The following is a 16,025-nucleotide window of genomic DNA, read 5'->3' as shown; positions in this document are numbered from 1 at the left end:
GCTCTCAGGCCCCCCTCCTGAGGCCCCAGGCTGGGGTCATGGCGGAGAGAAGCCAAGCACTCAGCCTCTTTACCCCAGTCAGGGCCATGGCGGGGAGGAAGGAGACTGAGGCCATGTCTACACTACAGGATAAATTTGAATTAGCTTAAACCGATTTTATAAAACAGATATTATAAAGTCGATTGTGCGCATCCACACTAGGCACATTAATTCGGTGGTGTGCGTCCATGGTCCGAGGCTAGCATCGATTTCTGGAGCAGTGCACTGTGGGTAGCTAAAATAATATAGACCAACTTAATGTCAATTTGCGTCCACAGCTAAACCTAAATCACGATATCAGTAATATCGATTTTAGCATTACCTCTCTGCAGCGTTAAATCGATTTAACGCTGTTTAAATCGATTTAAATGCGTAGTGTAGACCAGGCCTGAGAGCAACAAGCAGGGGCATGACCTTGGCTGGAAGAGGCAGGGCCAGCCAAGAAGAGGCAGGGCATGGGACTAGCCTCCCCAGGGGGAAGCTTCACTTGCTACTCATGCATACGTATGATTTAAAAATGTGATGCACATACCAAAACACACCCTTTTTATCAAAAAATTCCCATTTTCTAAAATGTTTATTGAAAAATAGCCATAAAATAAGAACAGTTATTCATACACACCTATAAAATGTGGTAATAGTCACAAATATTACTATAAATATGACGTGAGTTCAATAATTATTTTCATTTACAGCATGATTGTGCATTAATTCTCTGCTCAGTTTACAAGTCAAAATAAGATTAATCTGCTGCACAATAAACTCATCTTGGAATTAGAAAATCAAGTTGTGTTCTTCCTGCTTCATGCATCACCAATAGTAAAAGGCTTAGTTTTAGAATTTAGCTGGCAATCATGTTAATTACATGCCAGACAAGACAAAATACAACTTGTTTTTCCACAGTGGTGTTGGTTTTGTAGTTCTGACTAGAAAAACTTGTTCAGTAAATGGCCTACAAAATATCTCCACATCCTACAAAATATTTATGCACATGCTTAACTTTAAGTATGTGAATAGTCTCATTGACTTCAGCGACTCCCATAAATATGATAAAGGCAGCAACACTGCAAATGGTTCTGCCAGCATAGAATTTAACAGTTAAATGTGCATCTTTGCAGGATCAAAAACTTTGAAGACAGAGAAAACAAATAAGTGCAGTAACAAAATGCAAATATTTAAAGAATAACTTATCTGACCATAGCTAATATCTTACACTTATTTAGTGCCTTTCATGTCAAAGAGATTTGCAGGTTATGGCTGCAATCATGCAACAAGTTCCACATGGGCACAACAATTTGCAGAAATAGGACTTATACAACATTTAAGGAGATCATTTCACCCACCCCTGAAATACATTTCTGATTAACTATAGGCAGGAACAACACAGCTTAGGACAAGTGTGAAGAATATTGTAGCAAACTGATATTGCAGAGGAATTTAGAGTTGCAACATATAATTTTCTTTAAAAGAAGTACTATGAAATGTTTAATGACCACAATTGAATAAGAATACTGATATGTTTCATCTGAAAGATGACATCTCCAGTGGCCATCGAACCCTAAAACTGGTACTTATTCCAACAGAAGAATGCCACTTACTGAATCACCAGGGGTGGGATTTATGAAGGGACATAGGTGTTGCAACACTGAGTATCATTGTGCTTACTTTTAGGCACCTAGAATATCAGCAGAACAGCACTGCAATCTACAATGCCCAGTTAGCCACCTAGTCTCCCTATAAGATTAACAGGGAGAGATAAGTGCCTTAGAATACAATCCACAAAAACTAGCATGCTAGATGAGGAGGTGCCTAAATTACTGTGTGCTAAGACCCACCCCTCTCTGAGAGATAGGACCCTAAATCTAGGTTGCAGGGAGATACCCTTTGTAAAGAGAGGTATGTCTACACTATGAAATTAGGTTGATTTTATAGAGGTCGATTTTTTAGAAATCAATTTTATACAGTCTATTGTGTGTGTCCCCACTAAGCGCATTAAGTCAGTGGAGTGCATCCACAGTACCGAGGCTAGCGTCGATTTTCGGAGCGTTGCACTGTTGGTAACTATCCCACAGTTCCTGCAGTCTCCACCGCCCATTGGAATTCTGGGTTGAACTTCCAATGCCTGATGCGGCAAAAACATTGTCGCAGGTGGTTTTGGGTACATATCATCAGCTGCTCCTCCCTCCGTGAAAGCAACAGCAGACAATTGTTTTGCAGTTTTTCTCCTGGGTTAACTGCGCAGATACCATAGCACTGCAAGCGGGAGCCCGCTCAGCTCAGCTCACCTCCACTGTATGTCTCCTAGGTGCTCCTGGCAGACCTTGGTGAGGTTGATCAGGGGCGCCTGGACAGACATGGCTATCCTCCTCTTAGAGCACCGAATGGGAGTGACTCCAGGTCATTCTCTTCTTTAAGTTTCATCTCATGGAGATTCAGTCCTGCCTGGAATATCATATGAGCTGGAGGCTTCTGCCTCAGGATGCTCTCCCAGCCGGCACCACTACGTGGTCGTGCCTACCCCTTGCTCCCAATGGCTCATGAAGCCTGGACAGTAGCTGGAGCTCTTTTGCGATTCTGGGACTGCGTGGTCACCTGCGCTGATGAGCTCACCATGCTAGCCAAACAGGAAATGAAATTCAAAAGCTCCCGGGGCTTTTCCTGTGTACCTGACTAGTGCATCTGGCTGAAAGTGCTGTCCAGAGCGGTCACAATGGAGCACTCTGGGATAGTTCCCAAAGGCCAATACCGTACAATTGCATCCACACTACCCCAAATTTGACCCAGCGATGTTGATTTTAGCACTAATCCCCTCACCGGGAAGGAGTACAAATATCGATTTTAAGAGTCCTTTAAGATGACCTAAATGGCTTCGTCACGTGGATGGGTGCAGGGTTAAATCGATCAAACACTGCTAAATTCAGCTTAAACTCATAGTGTAGACCAGAGCTAAGTGATCATCCCCAAACGCAAACCTCTTTTCTGGAGTCAGGCAGCTTAGGTGTTTCGTGCAAAAATGAGTTAGGCACCGGCTTCACTCCACATAAAACAGTCAGTGGAGGAGGTGGTGCCATCACTCACTTTATAACTTTAATCCAGTGATTATAGCACTCACCTAGGATGTGGGAGACCCAGACTGAAGCCACCCACTCTCTACCAGAGGGCAAGGAAGAATTTGAACAGGGGGTTGCCTATTTGTCAGGAGAGTACACTAACCACTGAGTTTGATAGTTTGATGTTAGGACCTTTCAGTCTCCCCTTTTGAAGTTGTTCCCCTGTGGATAATGAAAGAATGATTGGATAAGGGGGTGTGGACCTTGGGTCTCCTATCTCCTAGGTGGGAGCCCTAACCACAGGACTACAGAATCATTCTCCCTAGACCATTATTAGAGGGAAATCGTAGAATTAAATAATGCAGAAGAGACAGAAGTGTTCAATCAATATTTCTGTTCTGTATTTGGGAAAAAACAGATATATTTGATAAGACTCTTTCTACCCTACTAGTGTGTTGGAAAGATGTTAAACAGCACCTACTAAAGTTAGGCATTTTTAAATCAGCAGGTCTGGATAATTTTAATTCCAGAGTTTTAAAAGAGTTTCCTGAGGAGCTCACTGTACCATTAATGTTGATTTTCAATAAGTCCTGGAACACTGGGAAAGTTCCAGAAGACTGGAATAAAGCTAATGTTGTGCTAATATTGAAAAAAGGTAAAGGGGATTAGTTATAGGCCTGTCAGTCTGAGATGAATCCTGGGTAAAATAATGGAGCAACTGATGCAGGAGTCAATTCATAAAGAATTAAAGGAGGATAATGTAATTAATGCCAATTAATATGGGTTTATGGAACATAGATCCTGTCAAACTAATTTTTTTATGAGTACAAATTTGTTTGATAAAAGTAAAAGAGTTGATGTAATATACTTAAGACTTCTAGAAAGTGTTTGATTTGGATTATTAACTGTCCAATAGGTTGCAACATATTATTGTAAAGAGGGAATCATTATTAAATGGGTGTGTTTCTAGTGGGGTCCCACAGGGATCAGTTTTTGGCCCTAAGCTAGATAACATTTTTATCAGTGAATGGAAGAAAACATAAATCATCACAGGTAAAGTCTGCAGATGACACAAAAATAGGATGAGTGTTTAATAATGAAGAGCATAGGTTACTGATATAGGGTGATCTGGATCACTTAATAAGCTGGGTACAAGAAAACAATGTGTGTGTTAATACAACTAAAAATAAATGTATACATCTAGGAACCAAAAATGTAGGCCATACTTACAGGTGAGTCTATCCTGGGAAGCAGTGACTGAAAAAGATTTGGGAGTAATGAATAATCAGCTGAGCACGAGCTCCTAGTGCAAATGTTGTAGCTAAAAGTACTAACGTCATTCTTGATGCATAAACAAGCAAATCTCAAGTAGGTGTACAGAGCTTATTTTACCTCTGTATTTGGCACTGCTGCAGCCGTTGCTGTGTCCAGGTCTAGTGCCCAAAATTCAAGAAGGATGTTGGTAAACTGGAGAGGGTTCAGAGAAAAGCTTCCTTGACATCCCTTTTTGAACACCGGGCAGGGGCCATTTACTTAACATATAATCCAAAGGACTATCTTTAGACGGTTTACCCAGAGACCCACCCATCTGTCTTCTGACACTCAAACAGAGAATTACACAGAGAGCAGAGGGAATTATGGTCTAACTCAGAATTTCCTACCTCTATTACACTGACCGCTACAGAGGACGGGATAGAAGGATCTCAATTTGACCTCAGGGCTTCATCGCACACTATGGCTTCCACCCTGAGGAATTACGAACGAGAGGCTCAGTTCCGCCCACACACCTAATGCCCAAATGAACAGAGCAGAAAAACAGTAACCAGTTAATTAAACAGAACAGAACCAGATAGCGAACCAGAACCAGATAGCATTTCCTTATCCTATTAGGGCTCACCTTATAGGAGCACAAACCCCAGGGGCCGCAGTGAAGTGAGGAAGAGGGGCTAAACACCCTAGTGGCGCCGCTCCTAGTTTGCCGCAGCCGTCCGGAGTCCAATGTCCGAGCTATGAAAGTCCCATCTGGGTCGCCAGAAACTGTTACCGAAACGTCGGGTCTGCCTAGCTGAGAGCCAATAACAGCCTGACAGGGATAAGAAAAAATGCTTTATTCTGCAGAAGAAAGGAGAGCCCTGTACCTTAGTACAAAGGCTCTATTCCATACAAATTTCACAAGCCTTTTATACACTTTTAGACAAAGACCCTTGCGTGTTAACACTTGATTGCTAGGTGTCAAACACCATAGTTCTGTTATCTGATTAGGACAAAGCTGGTTTGAAGCAAGTTTTCTCTGCTTTAACGTAGAAGCAGAAAAGATAGTTCAAAAGTTCAGGATACTGTGTCCGTGAGGCTTCTGCTTCCCCCTACTGGCTGCTTGTAAGCTGTAAAGGGAGGCCACCAGTAACTTTCACACTCCTGTCCCTGTTCTTTTATTAGTTGTCCCCCAAAATCAGTTGGGTTTTGAGGTCCTGTAGATCCTCCCCTTAGGCTGTGTGGTGAGGAACCTTTAGCATTGGGCAGGCTTCCGCCCGCCCAGTTCCCAGGAACCCAATAGGTACAAAGAGACAGCAGCACCACGCCCAGAAGTAAAACCACTGGTGCCTAGGGAATCTTTACCCTGAAAATGTAGGCACCGAGTTTGTGAAATCCAGTTTTGGTACCAATTTCGTCCTTGTTCACAGGATTCACAAGACTAAAATCCAGAGTTCAAGTCGGTCCAGGCTGGGGAGCTTGAGCCTATGCGGGGCATCATCACCAAATCAAAGCTGATGCTGAGGAAGAGCGACAGCAAATCAAACCCCGCTCAGCACATGGGAATGAAAGACGCTCCAGTCCGAACACGGGAGCGCTCACCCGCCCGCAGGCATGGAGGGAACGCAGCCAGCAGAGCGCTCAAGAGACCAACAGACCCACCCACCCAGCTACTCCTAATGCCTATGGCGAGACCACTGAAACTACAAGGACCAGCATGCAGTGCGCTAGCCTGGTAGGGGTAGGCCGGCCGCTCGCTGCAATGCATGCTGGGAAGTCAGCTCCCTACGATAGCTGTGGTGCGGAGTGGGACTAGGTACGGGCATTGAATTCACTGCTGTTCATTACCAGGGCCATAGCTTAATACGTCGGAGGACATACCATTACCGTAGGGACCACACACGGGGCCCGTAGTCTAGTGAGCCGCCACGCGCCGCCGGAGCATGACGTGTAGCTATGGCGGTCGCTAAAGAGACCAATAGAAGCTTGTCTGAGCTTTGATTGAATGACTCCTTCATCCAGTAGGATTCTTTCTTGTAACCAATAGGCGTTTAGTATGATTACAAGGGCGTTACTTGCTGCGGGAGCGATTGACGTGAGGCTGGAGCGCAGGACTCTCTTCCTTTTCTGGGCGGCAGCGAGCGAGGCACCACTATGAAGGCGTCGGGCACCGTAAGCTCCGGCGCTCTGGGCCTAGCGGCTTGCGGATGGGCGGGATCGGCTCGTCTTGTGGGTGGAGAGGGCTGGTAACTGGTACTCGGGCCGTTCTGGCGGGTCGCGCCCAGCTGGTTCGCCCCATCTTTTCCTCGGGAGCGAGCGGCCAACATGGCGGCCGCCATGAGCGTGAGGCTGGGGAGCCTCGCAGCAGTCGGCGGTCGCCGCCTTCGCTGGGTCCGGCCTCAGGCGCGGGGGTAGGAGAGCGGGGCTGGTTTCCTCTCTGCGCAGGCCGCGGGTGCCTCCGACGCTCCCCTTTCAGGTATCACAAACGCGGCCTTGCTCTGAGGCATGGCGGGAGCGTACGGCCTGGCCGGGCCAGGACCTAGGGAGCCGGGTCTCGAGTCCCCATAACCGCGGCTTTGTGGTTAGGGCAAGTCACGCAAGAGGCTCTGACCCCGTTGTACAGGGCGCAAAGCCCGAAGGCCGTTGCTCTTCCTGCAGAGCCGTCCCAAGCTCTTTGGGTGCCCTACGCAGCCCCCGGGCCTCCCCCGCCCCCAGGGTCTGGAAGGCAGGAGCCGCGTGTGTGTGTGGGGGGGGGGTACTTTTGGGGCCCCACAGGCCCAGAGTGTCCCAGGGGATTAGCGGGGGGCTGGGAGCAGCCCGCTCCCCTCGCCCCGGCCCCAGCTGCGTCGCTCGGGGGAGGGGATTTGGGGGAAGGGATTCCCCCACGCACTCACCGGCAGCGGCGTGAAGCGGAGCAGCCCCCTCCACTCCGCCAGCTCCCAGCCGCGGCGCTCCGCTTCCTGCCGCCGGTGAGTGGTGGTATGTGGGGGGCGCCTTTACCCAATTGTCCCCCGCGACGCGGCTGAGGCCGGGACAAGGGAAGCGGAGCAACGCGGCGCCATCCCGCTCCGCTTCCCGCTGCCGGTGAGTGCGGGGACCAGTCCTTCCCCAGCCTCCCCGCACTCACCTGCGTATGCCTAAGGACGGCCCTGTATTCCTGAGTGGTGCTCTCCGCGGGGAATAAGAGGAGCTTTGTCGCCTTTCAGGAGCCCAAGCGTTCGCGGAAGCGAAGGGCCTGACGAGATCCTGTAGGAGAGCCGGACTCCGCGGTAGTGTTTGTTATCCGTGGGACTCTCAGCTGTAGGCTGCTTGCCTCAACATTGCTGTCTGCAGTAACTCTGGGCTTTCTACATCACTGCTCATGCGACCTCGTGCCTTGCCGTACAGCTAACACTGTCTTGCTTTCGCCTCTGAACATTGGAGGTTTTTTCATTTTTTTTTTCTCTCTCGTTTATAGCTGAGGGAGTACAAAGTTGTTGGGCGATGCCTTCCTACTCCTAAATGTCCAACACCACCCCTCTATCGGATGCGTATCTTTGCTCCTAATCATGTTGTTGCCAAGTCCCGTTTCTGGTACTTTGTGTCTCAGCTGAAGAAGATGAAGAAGTCTTCTGGAGAAATTGTGTACTGTGGACAGGTATGATCTTAAAAAGAAGAAAAAACACGTAGTCTTGGAAATTTCTGGGATTTTAGATGTTTTTATATATTGGAATGGAGTTATTTATAAAAGACCTCATCATGTCACTGACGGTGAAATTAAAATTTTCATCTGTCACATTTTGTGTACCTGAAAATCAAACTTCTGCTTTCCACAATGATTAAGAACCATGAATAATTTAAAAGTAAATGCATTAGATCAGCCTTGCAAAATCATGACAGATAATTCTTAGACATAATCTAGGCTACTGCTCAACTGCTGGTCCCTACCCTACCTCCAAAAATACAGTAATAGAATTAGTATTTTATTTCCTACTTAGAAAATACTTGCTCTAAGTTCTGTTTTCAAAACTGGTTTAATATTTAAGTAGTCAGCATCATAATTTTAAAACAGTTCCCTAGTTTACTTTGGTATATGTCACTTGAGATTCATCTAAACCTTCTAATTCTAATCTGTTTTGTAATTCTGTATCATCCCTGTTGCAAAGTCCATGATATTAAAGTGAAATTTTCCTTTTGTAAAACATATTTTTGCATTTGGCACACTCACTCTTACTCCTATTCCCTCAATTGGAATTTTAAAAAGTAACTGAAACAATTAGATTTAACCTGATTTTTTTAAAAAAAATCAAATCTAAGTTTTGGGGCTCACCTGATAATTGAGGCATAGTTTTTAAGTGACTAGGGAGCACAAGTCCTGCTGAAAGTAACGGGGACTTGTACTCCTAAATCACTCTGTGTTTCTGAAAAATCTGTCCTTATCCCTTTGGAAAGAGGCTTACTTACCTAGGTAGAAAAATCTACACATCTACCCTTTACCATGATTGATGACAAAAGAAAAAGGTGTCTGTGTGTGTACAAAAAACGCCCAAGATGATAGAATTCTGCAATATGCTTCAACTGGAAGTTTAATGTGGTGTTCTTCCAAACTGTTTTAGTATTCAAAACACAGTGTATCAATGAGGTAGTGTCTTTATCTCTGGTTCTTTCTTTACTTTTTTTATAATCTCAGGTATTTGAAAAGTCCCCTTTGCGGGTGAAAAACTTTGGTATCTGGCTACGCTATGATTCTCGTAGTGGAACCCACAACATGTACAGGGAATACAGGGACTTGACAACTGCTGGTGCTGTTACACAGTGCTGTAAGTAAATATTAGTTGGAACACAGAATAATCTTTTAGCAGTGGTATGTGTAAGCTCTCACGCAGCATTTGAGAAATTGAAATAGAGATATATAGGAAAACCTTGGTGAAGGTGGTGACTGCATTCAAATAACAGTACAACTAGATGCTTTGAAAAGCAAATTAAAATGGTTGAAGCTGTTTAAACAACAGACTAGCAGTGATTGTTGGAGAATTTCCTCCTAACCAGTATTTCTTATTCCCTTAAAGATCTTTTGAACATACCCTTCTGAAACTGTTTATGCTTAGTTTCTGCAAATTTTTTTTAATTTTACTAAAATTAAGGAAACCGTTTTGGTTAGACAGTTGTGTAAAGTTCTAGTTTGGTGCTCTTCCAGTTTAAGTTATTTCTTGCATCATACTTGAGTGCTCAGTTTTTTTAAAATAAAAATTATTGGTTCCCCTCAGAAAATGATACTTTTGGAAGATTCACCAAGGCTCACCCTTCTTTTCTGCACAGCACTTAATAGTATTTTGGACTTGACTACTTTTTAATGTTCTTGTTGAAATCTTACAAGCACCAAAGTGAGGAAATTCGGATATATTTCATTTGGCCACATGGAGCATATTAAGACTTTATCATCCATGCCATGTGGAAGATATCTTTGTGCTTTTTAACAGAGTGAATTTTTGTGGGAACTGAATTGCCTGAAATCTTATGTATAGAAGATAACTGGTGAATTGGCCAAAAACACCTCATAGCCTCTGTTTACAAAGGGTCACAAGTAGACCTTAATTATCTTATAGACTAGTGTGTTGAGATATCTGGGGCTACCTTTTAATTCAGATTCCATGTGCACTTACTATAATGAGTGATATTTTTTCATTCTAAATATAATAATACTAGTGCATTTTAATTTGTGTTTAAAACACTTTGCACACACAAACCCAAAGAATATTATTTTTAGTAATAGTGTTCTTGTCATGTGTGCAAATATCATATGTACCTTGTCGCCTTTCAAGAGCTGACGTGCTTTTGGAAGTGAAACTGAAGGTCCAACATATTCTCTATCTGTTAATTTAACTCATTTTATCAAATTAAGTTTTAAACATAGCAGTTTACTATTCTATGTGTATTTTTGATATCTAATCTGGTTCAAGAAATATAGCTGAGAGCTTGTTCAGAATTCCTTGAATGTACATCTTACATCTGAGTTGTAAACTCCTGAAAGCTGAGGATTTATATTGAAATGTGTGTTTTGCCTTTGAGGGCATGGTAGTAGGCACAGTACTACTGTGAGACAGCAATGTCTTTTGAAACTGATAATTAGCACTTAAGATCCTGATAGCCGCAGAATTACTGAACAAAAAAGATAAACTGTACTTAATGTTATGTATGTTGTTCATATATGATGATCACCAAAACTTGGAGCCCTTGCTTTCAGGTTTAAAGATGGCCTCAGATTTCTTTGAGAATCTGTTTCAAATGTGAACCTTCAGGTCTATCAATCCCTTGCATATTTCTTGCATTAATCGAGTACTTTGACCAATGCTAAAGTTGGTGACTTTTAAAAAAAAAAAAAAAAAAAAAAGCTAGAATGTAGCACTATACTTAAAGAATAACTCAGCCATTTGAAAGCATGGAAATAGTTATTGTACCCAACTTAATCTTCTAGTATTCCATAATTTTAAGTATAGCTCCTGATTCACTAGCTGCTTGCCCCAAAAATGTGGACTACGCATGCAGAATTGTACTTTTTTTTTTTTTTTTTTTTTTTTAATCTTTGAAAATGCATTATTGCCGGTTCTGTATGGGGATGTGTGTCAGGCACCTACTGACTTATGTATATAAGCTCAGATATGCTATTCAACGGTGACGCCCTAAGCACTGTTTAATTTTGTCATCAGAACTGGGCATGTAAATACCTTTACATTATGAATCTACCAGGGTAATCCCACCGCCTAATCTGCATGATCCATGGGAAAGCCTGGCTCTCATCGAGTCAGCGGCCCTGATACGAGGGCTCTCAGCTCAAGCTTGATGTCGTGGAGAAGATAGTCATGATGCTTATATAAAGCTAGAATGTAGCACTATACTTAAAGAATAACTCAGCCATTTGAAAGCATGGAAATAGTTATTGTACCCAACTTAATCTTCTAGTATTCCATATTCTTAAGTATAGCTCCATATTCACTAGCTGCTTGCCCCATAAATGTGTACTACGCATGCAGAATTTTTTTTTTTTTTTTTTTTTTTTTTATTTTGAAAAATTTTGGTGTATGGGGGAGGTGTCAGCACCTCTGACTTATAATGAAAAGCTTCAATATAGACTGTTGCTCCTCTGTTAATAATCCTCCTGACTAGAATAACTGTGAAGAAAGTATAGGAACAAATGTTACCAAGCTGCAGTTTCAATTATAGTATGCAAGTCAACTGTTAAATATAATATGCAAGAATAGTGAATTTCATAGTAAGGACCTCTGTTTAAGAAAACATGTTACATGTAAGCAATTTCAAACTGTGCAGGGGAGATGAAAAAATAAAAATATTGTGAATTGTGTTTAAACTAAATGAGAGAATAACATCACCCTGATGTTACAGACCGTGATATGGGTGCCCGCCATCGTGCCCGTGCTCACTCTATTCAGATCATGAAGGTTGAGGAGATTGCTGCTAGCAAGTGCCGTAGACCTGCAGTCAAGCAATTCCATGTAAGTGAAACAAAGTAAAACAATGGTTGGTGGTGCTCATTGTAACACACAAGATGGGACAAAATCTGTCTTACCTAGAAGTTTGCACTAAGTTTACAGGATGTACTACGCTGATAAAAAATGTGCTGTTGCATTGCTATAGCAGAGATGTATTGAGTCAAACTTGCATGTGTGCTATTGTAACTTGGAATAATGGGTCCTTTAGTGCTAGAACTAGTTGAGTGAAACTACTGACTTTTTTCAATACTCACATGCTTTGAGTGAGCTGTCTTAAAAACAATAAGTACATCTAGTCTTACAGCTACGCTGAAACAACTATATTGAAATAAGCCGATCTCAACTTGCGGAAAAGGCAGCTCTGTATATAAAGGCGTTAGTAGTTTATATTTGTATTACCCAGGAGCTCATTTTATTCTGTGCTTTTACAGCACCTCACACAGACATTCCCTTCCCGAAAGAGCTTAGAAACAGGAGCCTTCAGTTATTTCTAGCTTCTAGTAACCCTGATTCATGGAAATGCTTGTTGCTCTGATCTCTAATACAGATTAGATATGAAGGTCAGAGGTTGAATTTTCTAATTCACTTATTTGTGACTTATTTTCCATAGTGCATGTATGACTTGAGATTATTGCAAGATCGATATAAATGAAAACTATCGCTTTCTTCCTTACAGGATTCGAAAATCAAGTTCCCTCTGCCACACAGAGTTCTTCGTCGTCAGCACAAACCACGTTTTACCACCAAGAGACCAAATACATTCTTCTAAATGCAAGAACATTGTTTGCTCTGTGTTACAATAAAATTCTTATTGGAAAGCTCTTTGACTCTTTACTTTGCTAGACCTAGTTTTGAAGAAAATGCTGCTGAGAACACTTACTACTGCATAGGCAGCCATAGGAGGGAAGAAGTTTAAACTCTGAGAGGCTTGTTGCTGTAGTTCTATGACAGTCTTGCATCTTAATTTTTCTTAATGTGAAAGCTGCATAAGTGTGAATATAGAGGCATGTATAGTTCATAGTTAAGGTTGTTTTAAGCTTTTCAGTCTAAGGGATTTTAACCCTGTTTTGTTATGCACTTGGTTAATGACTATTAGGTTTTATATACACTGCTGCTTTCTTGCTCAGGGGTGTGAAAAAACACCCCCTTAAGCGCTGCAAGTTTCAGTCCTGTAAAGTGGCAGTGTAGACAGTGCACCAGCGCTGGGAGCACTTCTCGCTGGTGCTGTGACTACTAGTGAAGATGTGCTCTTAGTGTCAACACCTATTGTTTTCATTGATGTGCACAATGTCAAAATTTATAATATCTTTCAACAGACCCTCAGCCCTGGAGTTAACAGCCTTGCTACTGATGGTTGCTTGCATATTGAAACTTTCCAATGTTCCATTTAATTTGTTCTAAAATATAGCTACACTTTCAATATTTAAAACATAATCAGCAACTAAACTCAGCCACCCACATCTGCTTCTCACCACTTACATAATCAAAATTTATTCTCTCCCCATAAATCCATTCTACTGTAGCCTCTTCCTTCAACTGTCTCCTGGGGAGAGAGAAGTCTTCCAGTATGTCTGGAATGTCCACAAATATGGACTAAGTGGGGAAGAAGGAATTAGGAGTCGAGTCCCTCAAAGAGAACACCTTACAACTTTGTTGTATGGATAAAGCACTAGTGCCCATATTGATTCCATGTACAAAAGGAAAGGGATGGTCTAAGGATCTAGACCAAACGACTTGGACCTTGAAGATAAAAGCTTGCACTTTTAATGTCAGCCAGAAAACACCAGACAGCTGAGCCAGCACTGCTGTTACAGGGTGCTGAATTCTGGACTAGAGCACAGTAAACTAATGCATACCTGACAAAGGTCATGCTGCACAAAGGGAAAAAAGGTGCTACTTGCAGCCCAGGCTTTAAAAAGATGTTCAGTGCCTAGTCTGATTTACAGTTAGTGCCTTTCTTCCAACTGATGCTGTTTTACTTCTCACTTTTTCTGGGTGCTTTCTCTGCATACTCATACATCCAGTTTTATCTGGATTAAACCTGTGCTCAATCTCATTTGTGCTGGGACATATGGTCTAATACTTAAGGATTAAAATGTAAGATACAAAATTTATCTTTATGGAAAGTTTGTTTTGAAACAAAATGGAACCTGGTAATTGACCAATTGGAGTTATCAACAGTTAGGTCACAGTTGTTTATAAAATTCAATCTCAACATGGGATATGCTACTGCAGCATCCTGGCTCATGGTAAGTACTTTGCATTATGTACAAATTCCCTTTCACACTAAGCAGAAGCTCAAACTGGGAAATGTTAACTATGTAAAATTTGAAAATTGTGTACATCCTACATTAAACCGACTCAGTGAAAATAACAGTGTCATTCTGCCCTATTATGAGTGAACTATACCACATCGGCTAGAATTAGTCACTATATCAAAAAAGGAGACCTGAATACAGCTCCTAATCGAGCTACACTGGCCTGGACACTACAAACATGTCAGTATAACTATGTTGCTATGGGATGTGGAAAATCTACACTGCTGAGTAATGCATTTATACTAACCTAACTCCTGGTGTAGACAGTGCTATGTTGACAGGAGGACTTCGGTTATCAACATAGTTACTGCCTCTTGAGGAGATGGAGTACCTATGCCAATGGGAGAACCTCTCCCATTGGCATAGGTAGCATCTTCACTAAGTGCTACAGCGGGGCAGCCTCAATGCTGTAATTGTAGACAAGTGCTCAGTACCACAGTGTCCTCTCTTCCCTTCCTCTAGGGATGGGTATATTTCTAGTGTTCCTGGACTGCACTGAATAACTTTTAAAACATGATTTTTGCAGATCCACACTGATCAGTCATACAGAGAGTTTAATTGTCCCACCTCTGAAAATTTGGGACATCTGCTCCCAATTTGCTTTATCATAATGAAGTCCTAAGGGACTTGCTGTTATGTTAGTATGGGTCTGAAAAATCAACAAACACTGCAGCAAGTTATATTACACTGGCAACAATTGTAAGTAATAAGTATTCACCTGCTGCAGATGTAGTGTAGTGGTTCCCAAATGGGTTTGAGAACTCCTGGGGGTTCATGAAATGTTACAGGGAGTTCTCAGGGGAAATTCCCTAATGACAGACAGAGCTGGCCCTAGGGACCCTGGGCAGCATAGGGCCAGCAGCCTGAAGCCCCTGGACTTCCAGGAGCTAAGGAGATCAAAGCAAGCATATCTATCACACTGAGGAGATTTAAACTTTAAGACTCCTTATAAGAAAGGGAAAGGGAGGTGGATATTTTTTGCTGTTTTAAAAATTAAATAGGCAGCTAATATTGTTTTTAAAATTACGAAGAACAAGTTTAAGCTTTGTTGTAATGTGTTGTTTGCCTAGACTGCTCAAGACCCGAAAGCTTGTGTAGGAGGAATGCTTTGAGTTGGCTTCTTAAATACCTTCATGCTGTTTCACATCTGGTGCTCTTTGATGAAACGTACAAGCCTTGTCATATAAAAGGTTTATTCAAAGTGATTCAAGCTACAAAAGTGAGATCTTGGAAGATGTTGCCATTTTCATAATGTAATAAAAATACTGTAATGATAAATAGTGTGTAATAAGCATGTCATAAAACAAATTTTATATTTCCAAGATCACTGCTTTTACAATTTATACTCAGGTAAAGGAGAAAATCTGTAGAAATATTCATTTTTAGGAGGGGGTTCGCGAGACTTGACATTCTGGTGAAGGGGTTCACTGATTGTTAGGAACTACTGATGTAGTGGAACTTAATACTTCCCTATTTGCAATTTATGTGATCAAATCCCTGAATGAGTCTTTAGGGAAAAGTGCAGCAGTGTATGCAATTGTTTTCTTAGCAGGAACACACTATAAATTGTTTCACTGAGGAATATTTTTAAAAAATCTGTTGATAGGGTACTTTTGTCAAAAATAGGAAAGGAATAAGGTGTATGTTTTCACCATACTTTAATGGACTCAGCGTGCTTACACACAAGTCCCATTTATTTCATGATTGTCAGACAATTTAATGTAACTTGATTTTTTAAATTCATATATGGTCAAATTCTGATCCCCTGGATCATGCTGAATAGCATATTATTGCACAAGTTGCGCAATGGGACTCTTGTTATACAAGAGTATAACAAGATCTTCGTGCAAATTGAGTGTTGAGAAACATGAGCCATTAAA

At 42.1% G+C, this 16,025-nt stretch overlaps 1 protein-coding gene, 1 long non-coding RNA gene and 1 other non-coding gene across 3 annotated transcripts; 2 read left to right on the top strand and 1 right to left on the bottom strand.

The window, feature by feature from the left end:
* Positions 1-601: 601 nt before the first annotated feature.
* LOC116829848 (uncharacterized) lies at positions 602-5,969 on the bottom strand. Its single transcript, XR_012655914.1, has 3 exons — positions 5,750-5,969; positions 4,987-5,172; positions 602-4,346 (listed from the first exon to the last, which is right to left on the bottom strand). It is a non-coding gene; the product is annotated as an uncharacterized LOC116829848 (long non-coding RNA).
* A 145-nt stretch (positions 5,970-6,114) lies between these two features.
* Positions 6,115-12,645, top strand: RPL18A (ribosomal protein L18a). Its single transcript, XM_032788900.2, has 5 exons — positions 6,115-6,512; positions 7,798-7,977; positions 9,010-9,139; positions 11,721-11,830; positions 12,504-12,645. The coding sequence occupies exons 1-5, from the start codon at positions 6,495-6,497 to the stop codon at positions 12,594-12,596; spliced, it is 531 nt and encodes a 176-aa protein (XP_032644791.1). The 5' UTR covers positions 6,115-6,494; the 3' UTR covers positions 12,597-12,645.
* LOC116829849 (small nucleolar RNA SNORA68) lies at positions 10,052-10,183 on the top strand. The gene has a single exon (XR_004374829.1). It is a non-coding gene; the product is annotated as a small nucleolar RNA SNORA68 (small nucleolar RNA).
* Positions 12,646-16,025: the final 3,380 nt, after the last annotated feature.

This window comes from Chelonoidis abingdonii, chromosome 1 (genome assembly GCF_003597395.2).
Source record: "Chelonoidis abingdonii isolate Lonesome George chromosome 1, CheloAbing_2.0, whole genome shotgun sequence".
NCBI classification, from domain to species: Eukaryota; Metazoa; Chordata; order Testudines; family Testudinidae; genus Chelonoidis; species Chelonoidis abingdonii.
Note: the sequence above shows the minus strand (reverse complement) of the source record. Positions and strands in the feature narration are given on the sequence as shown.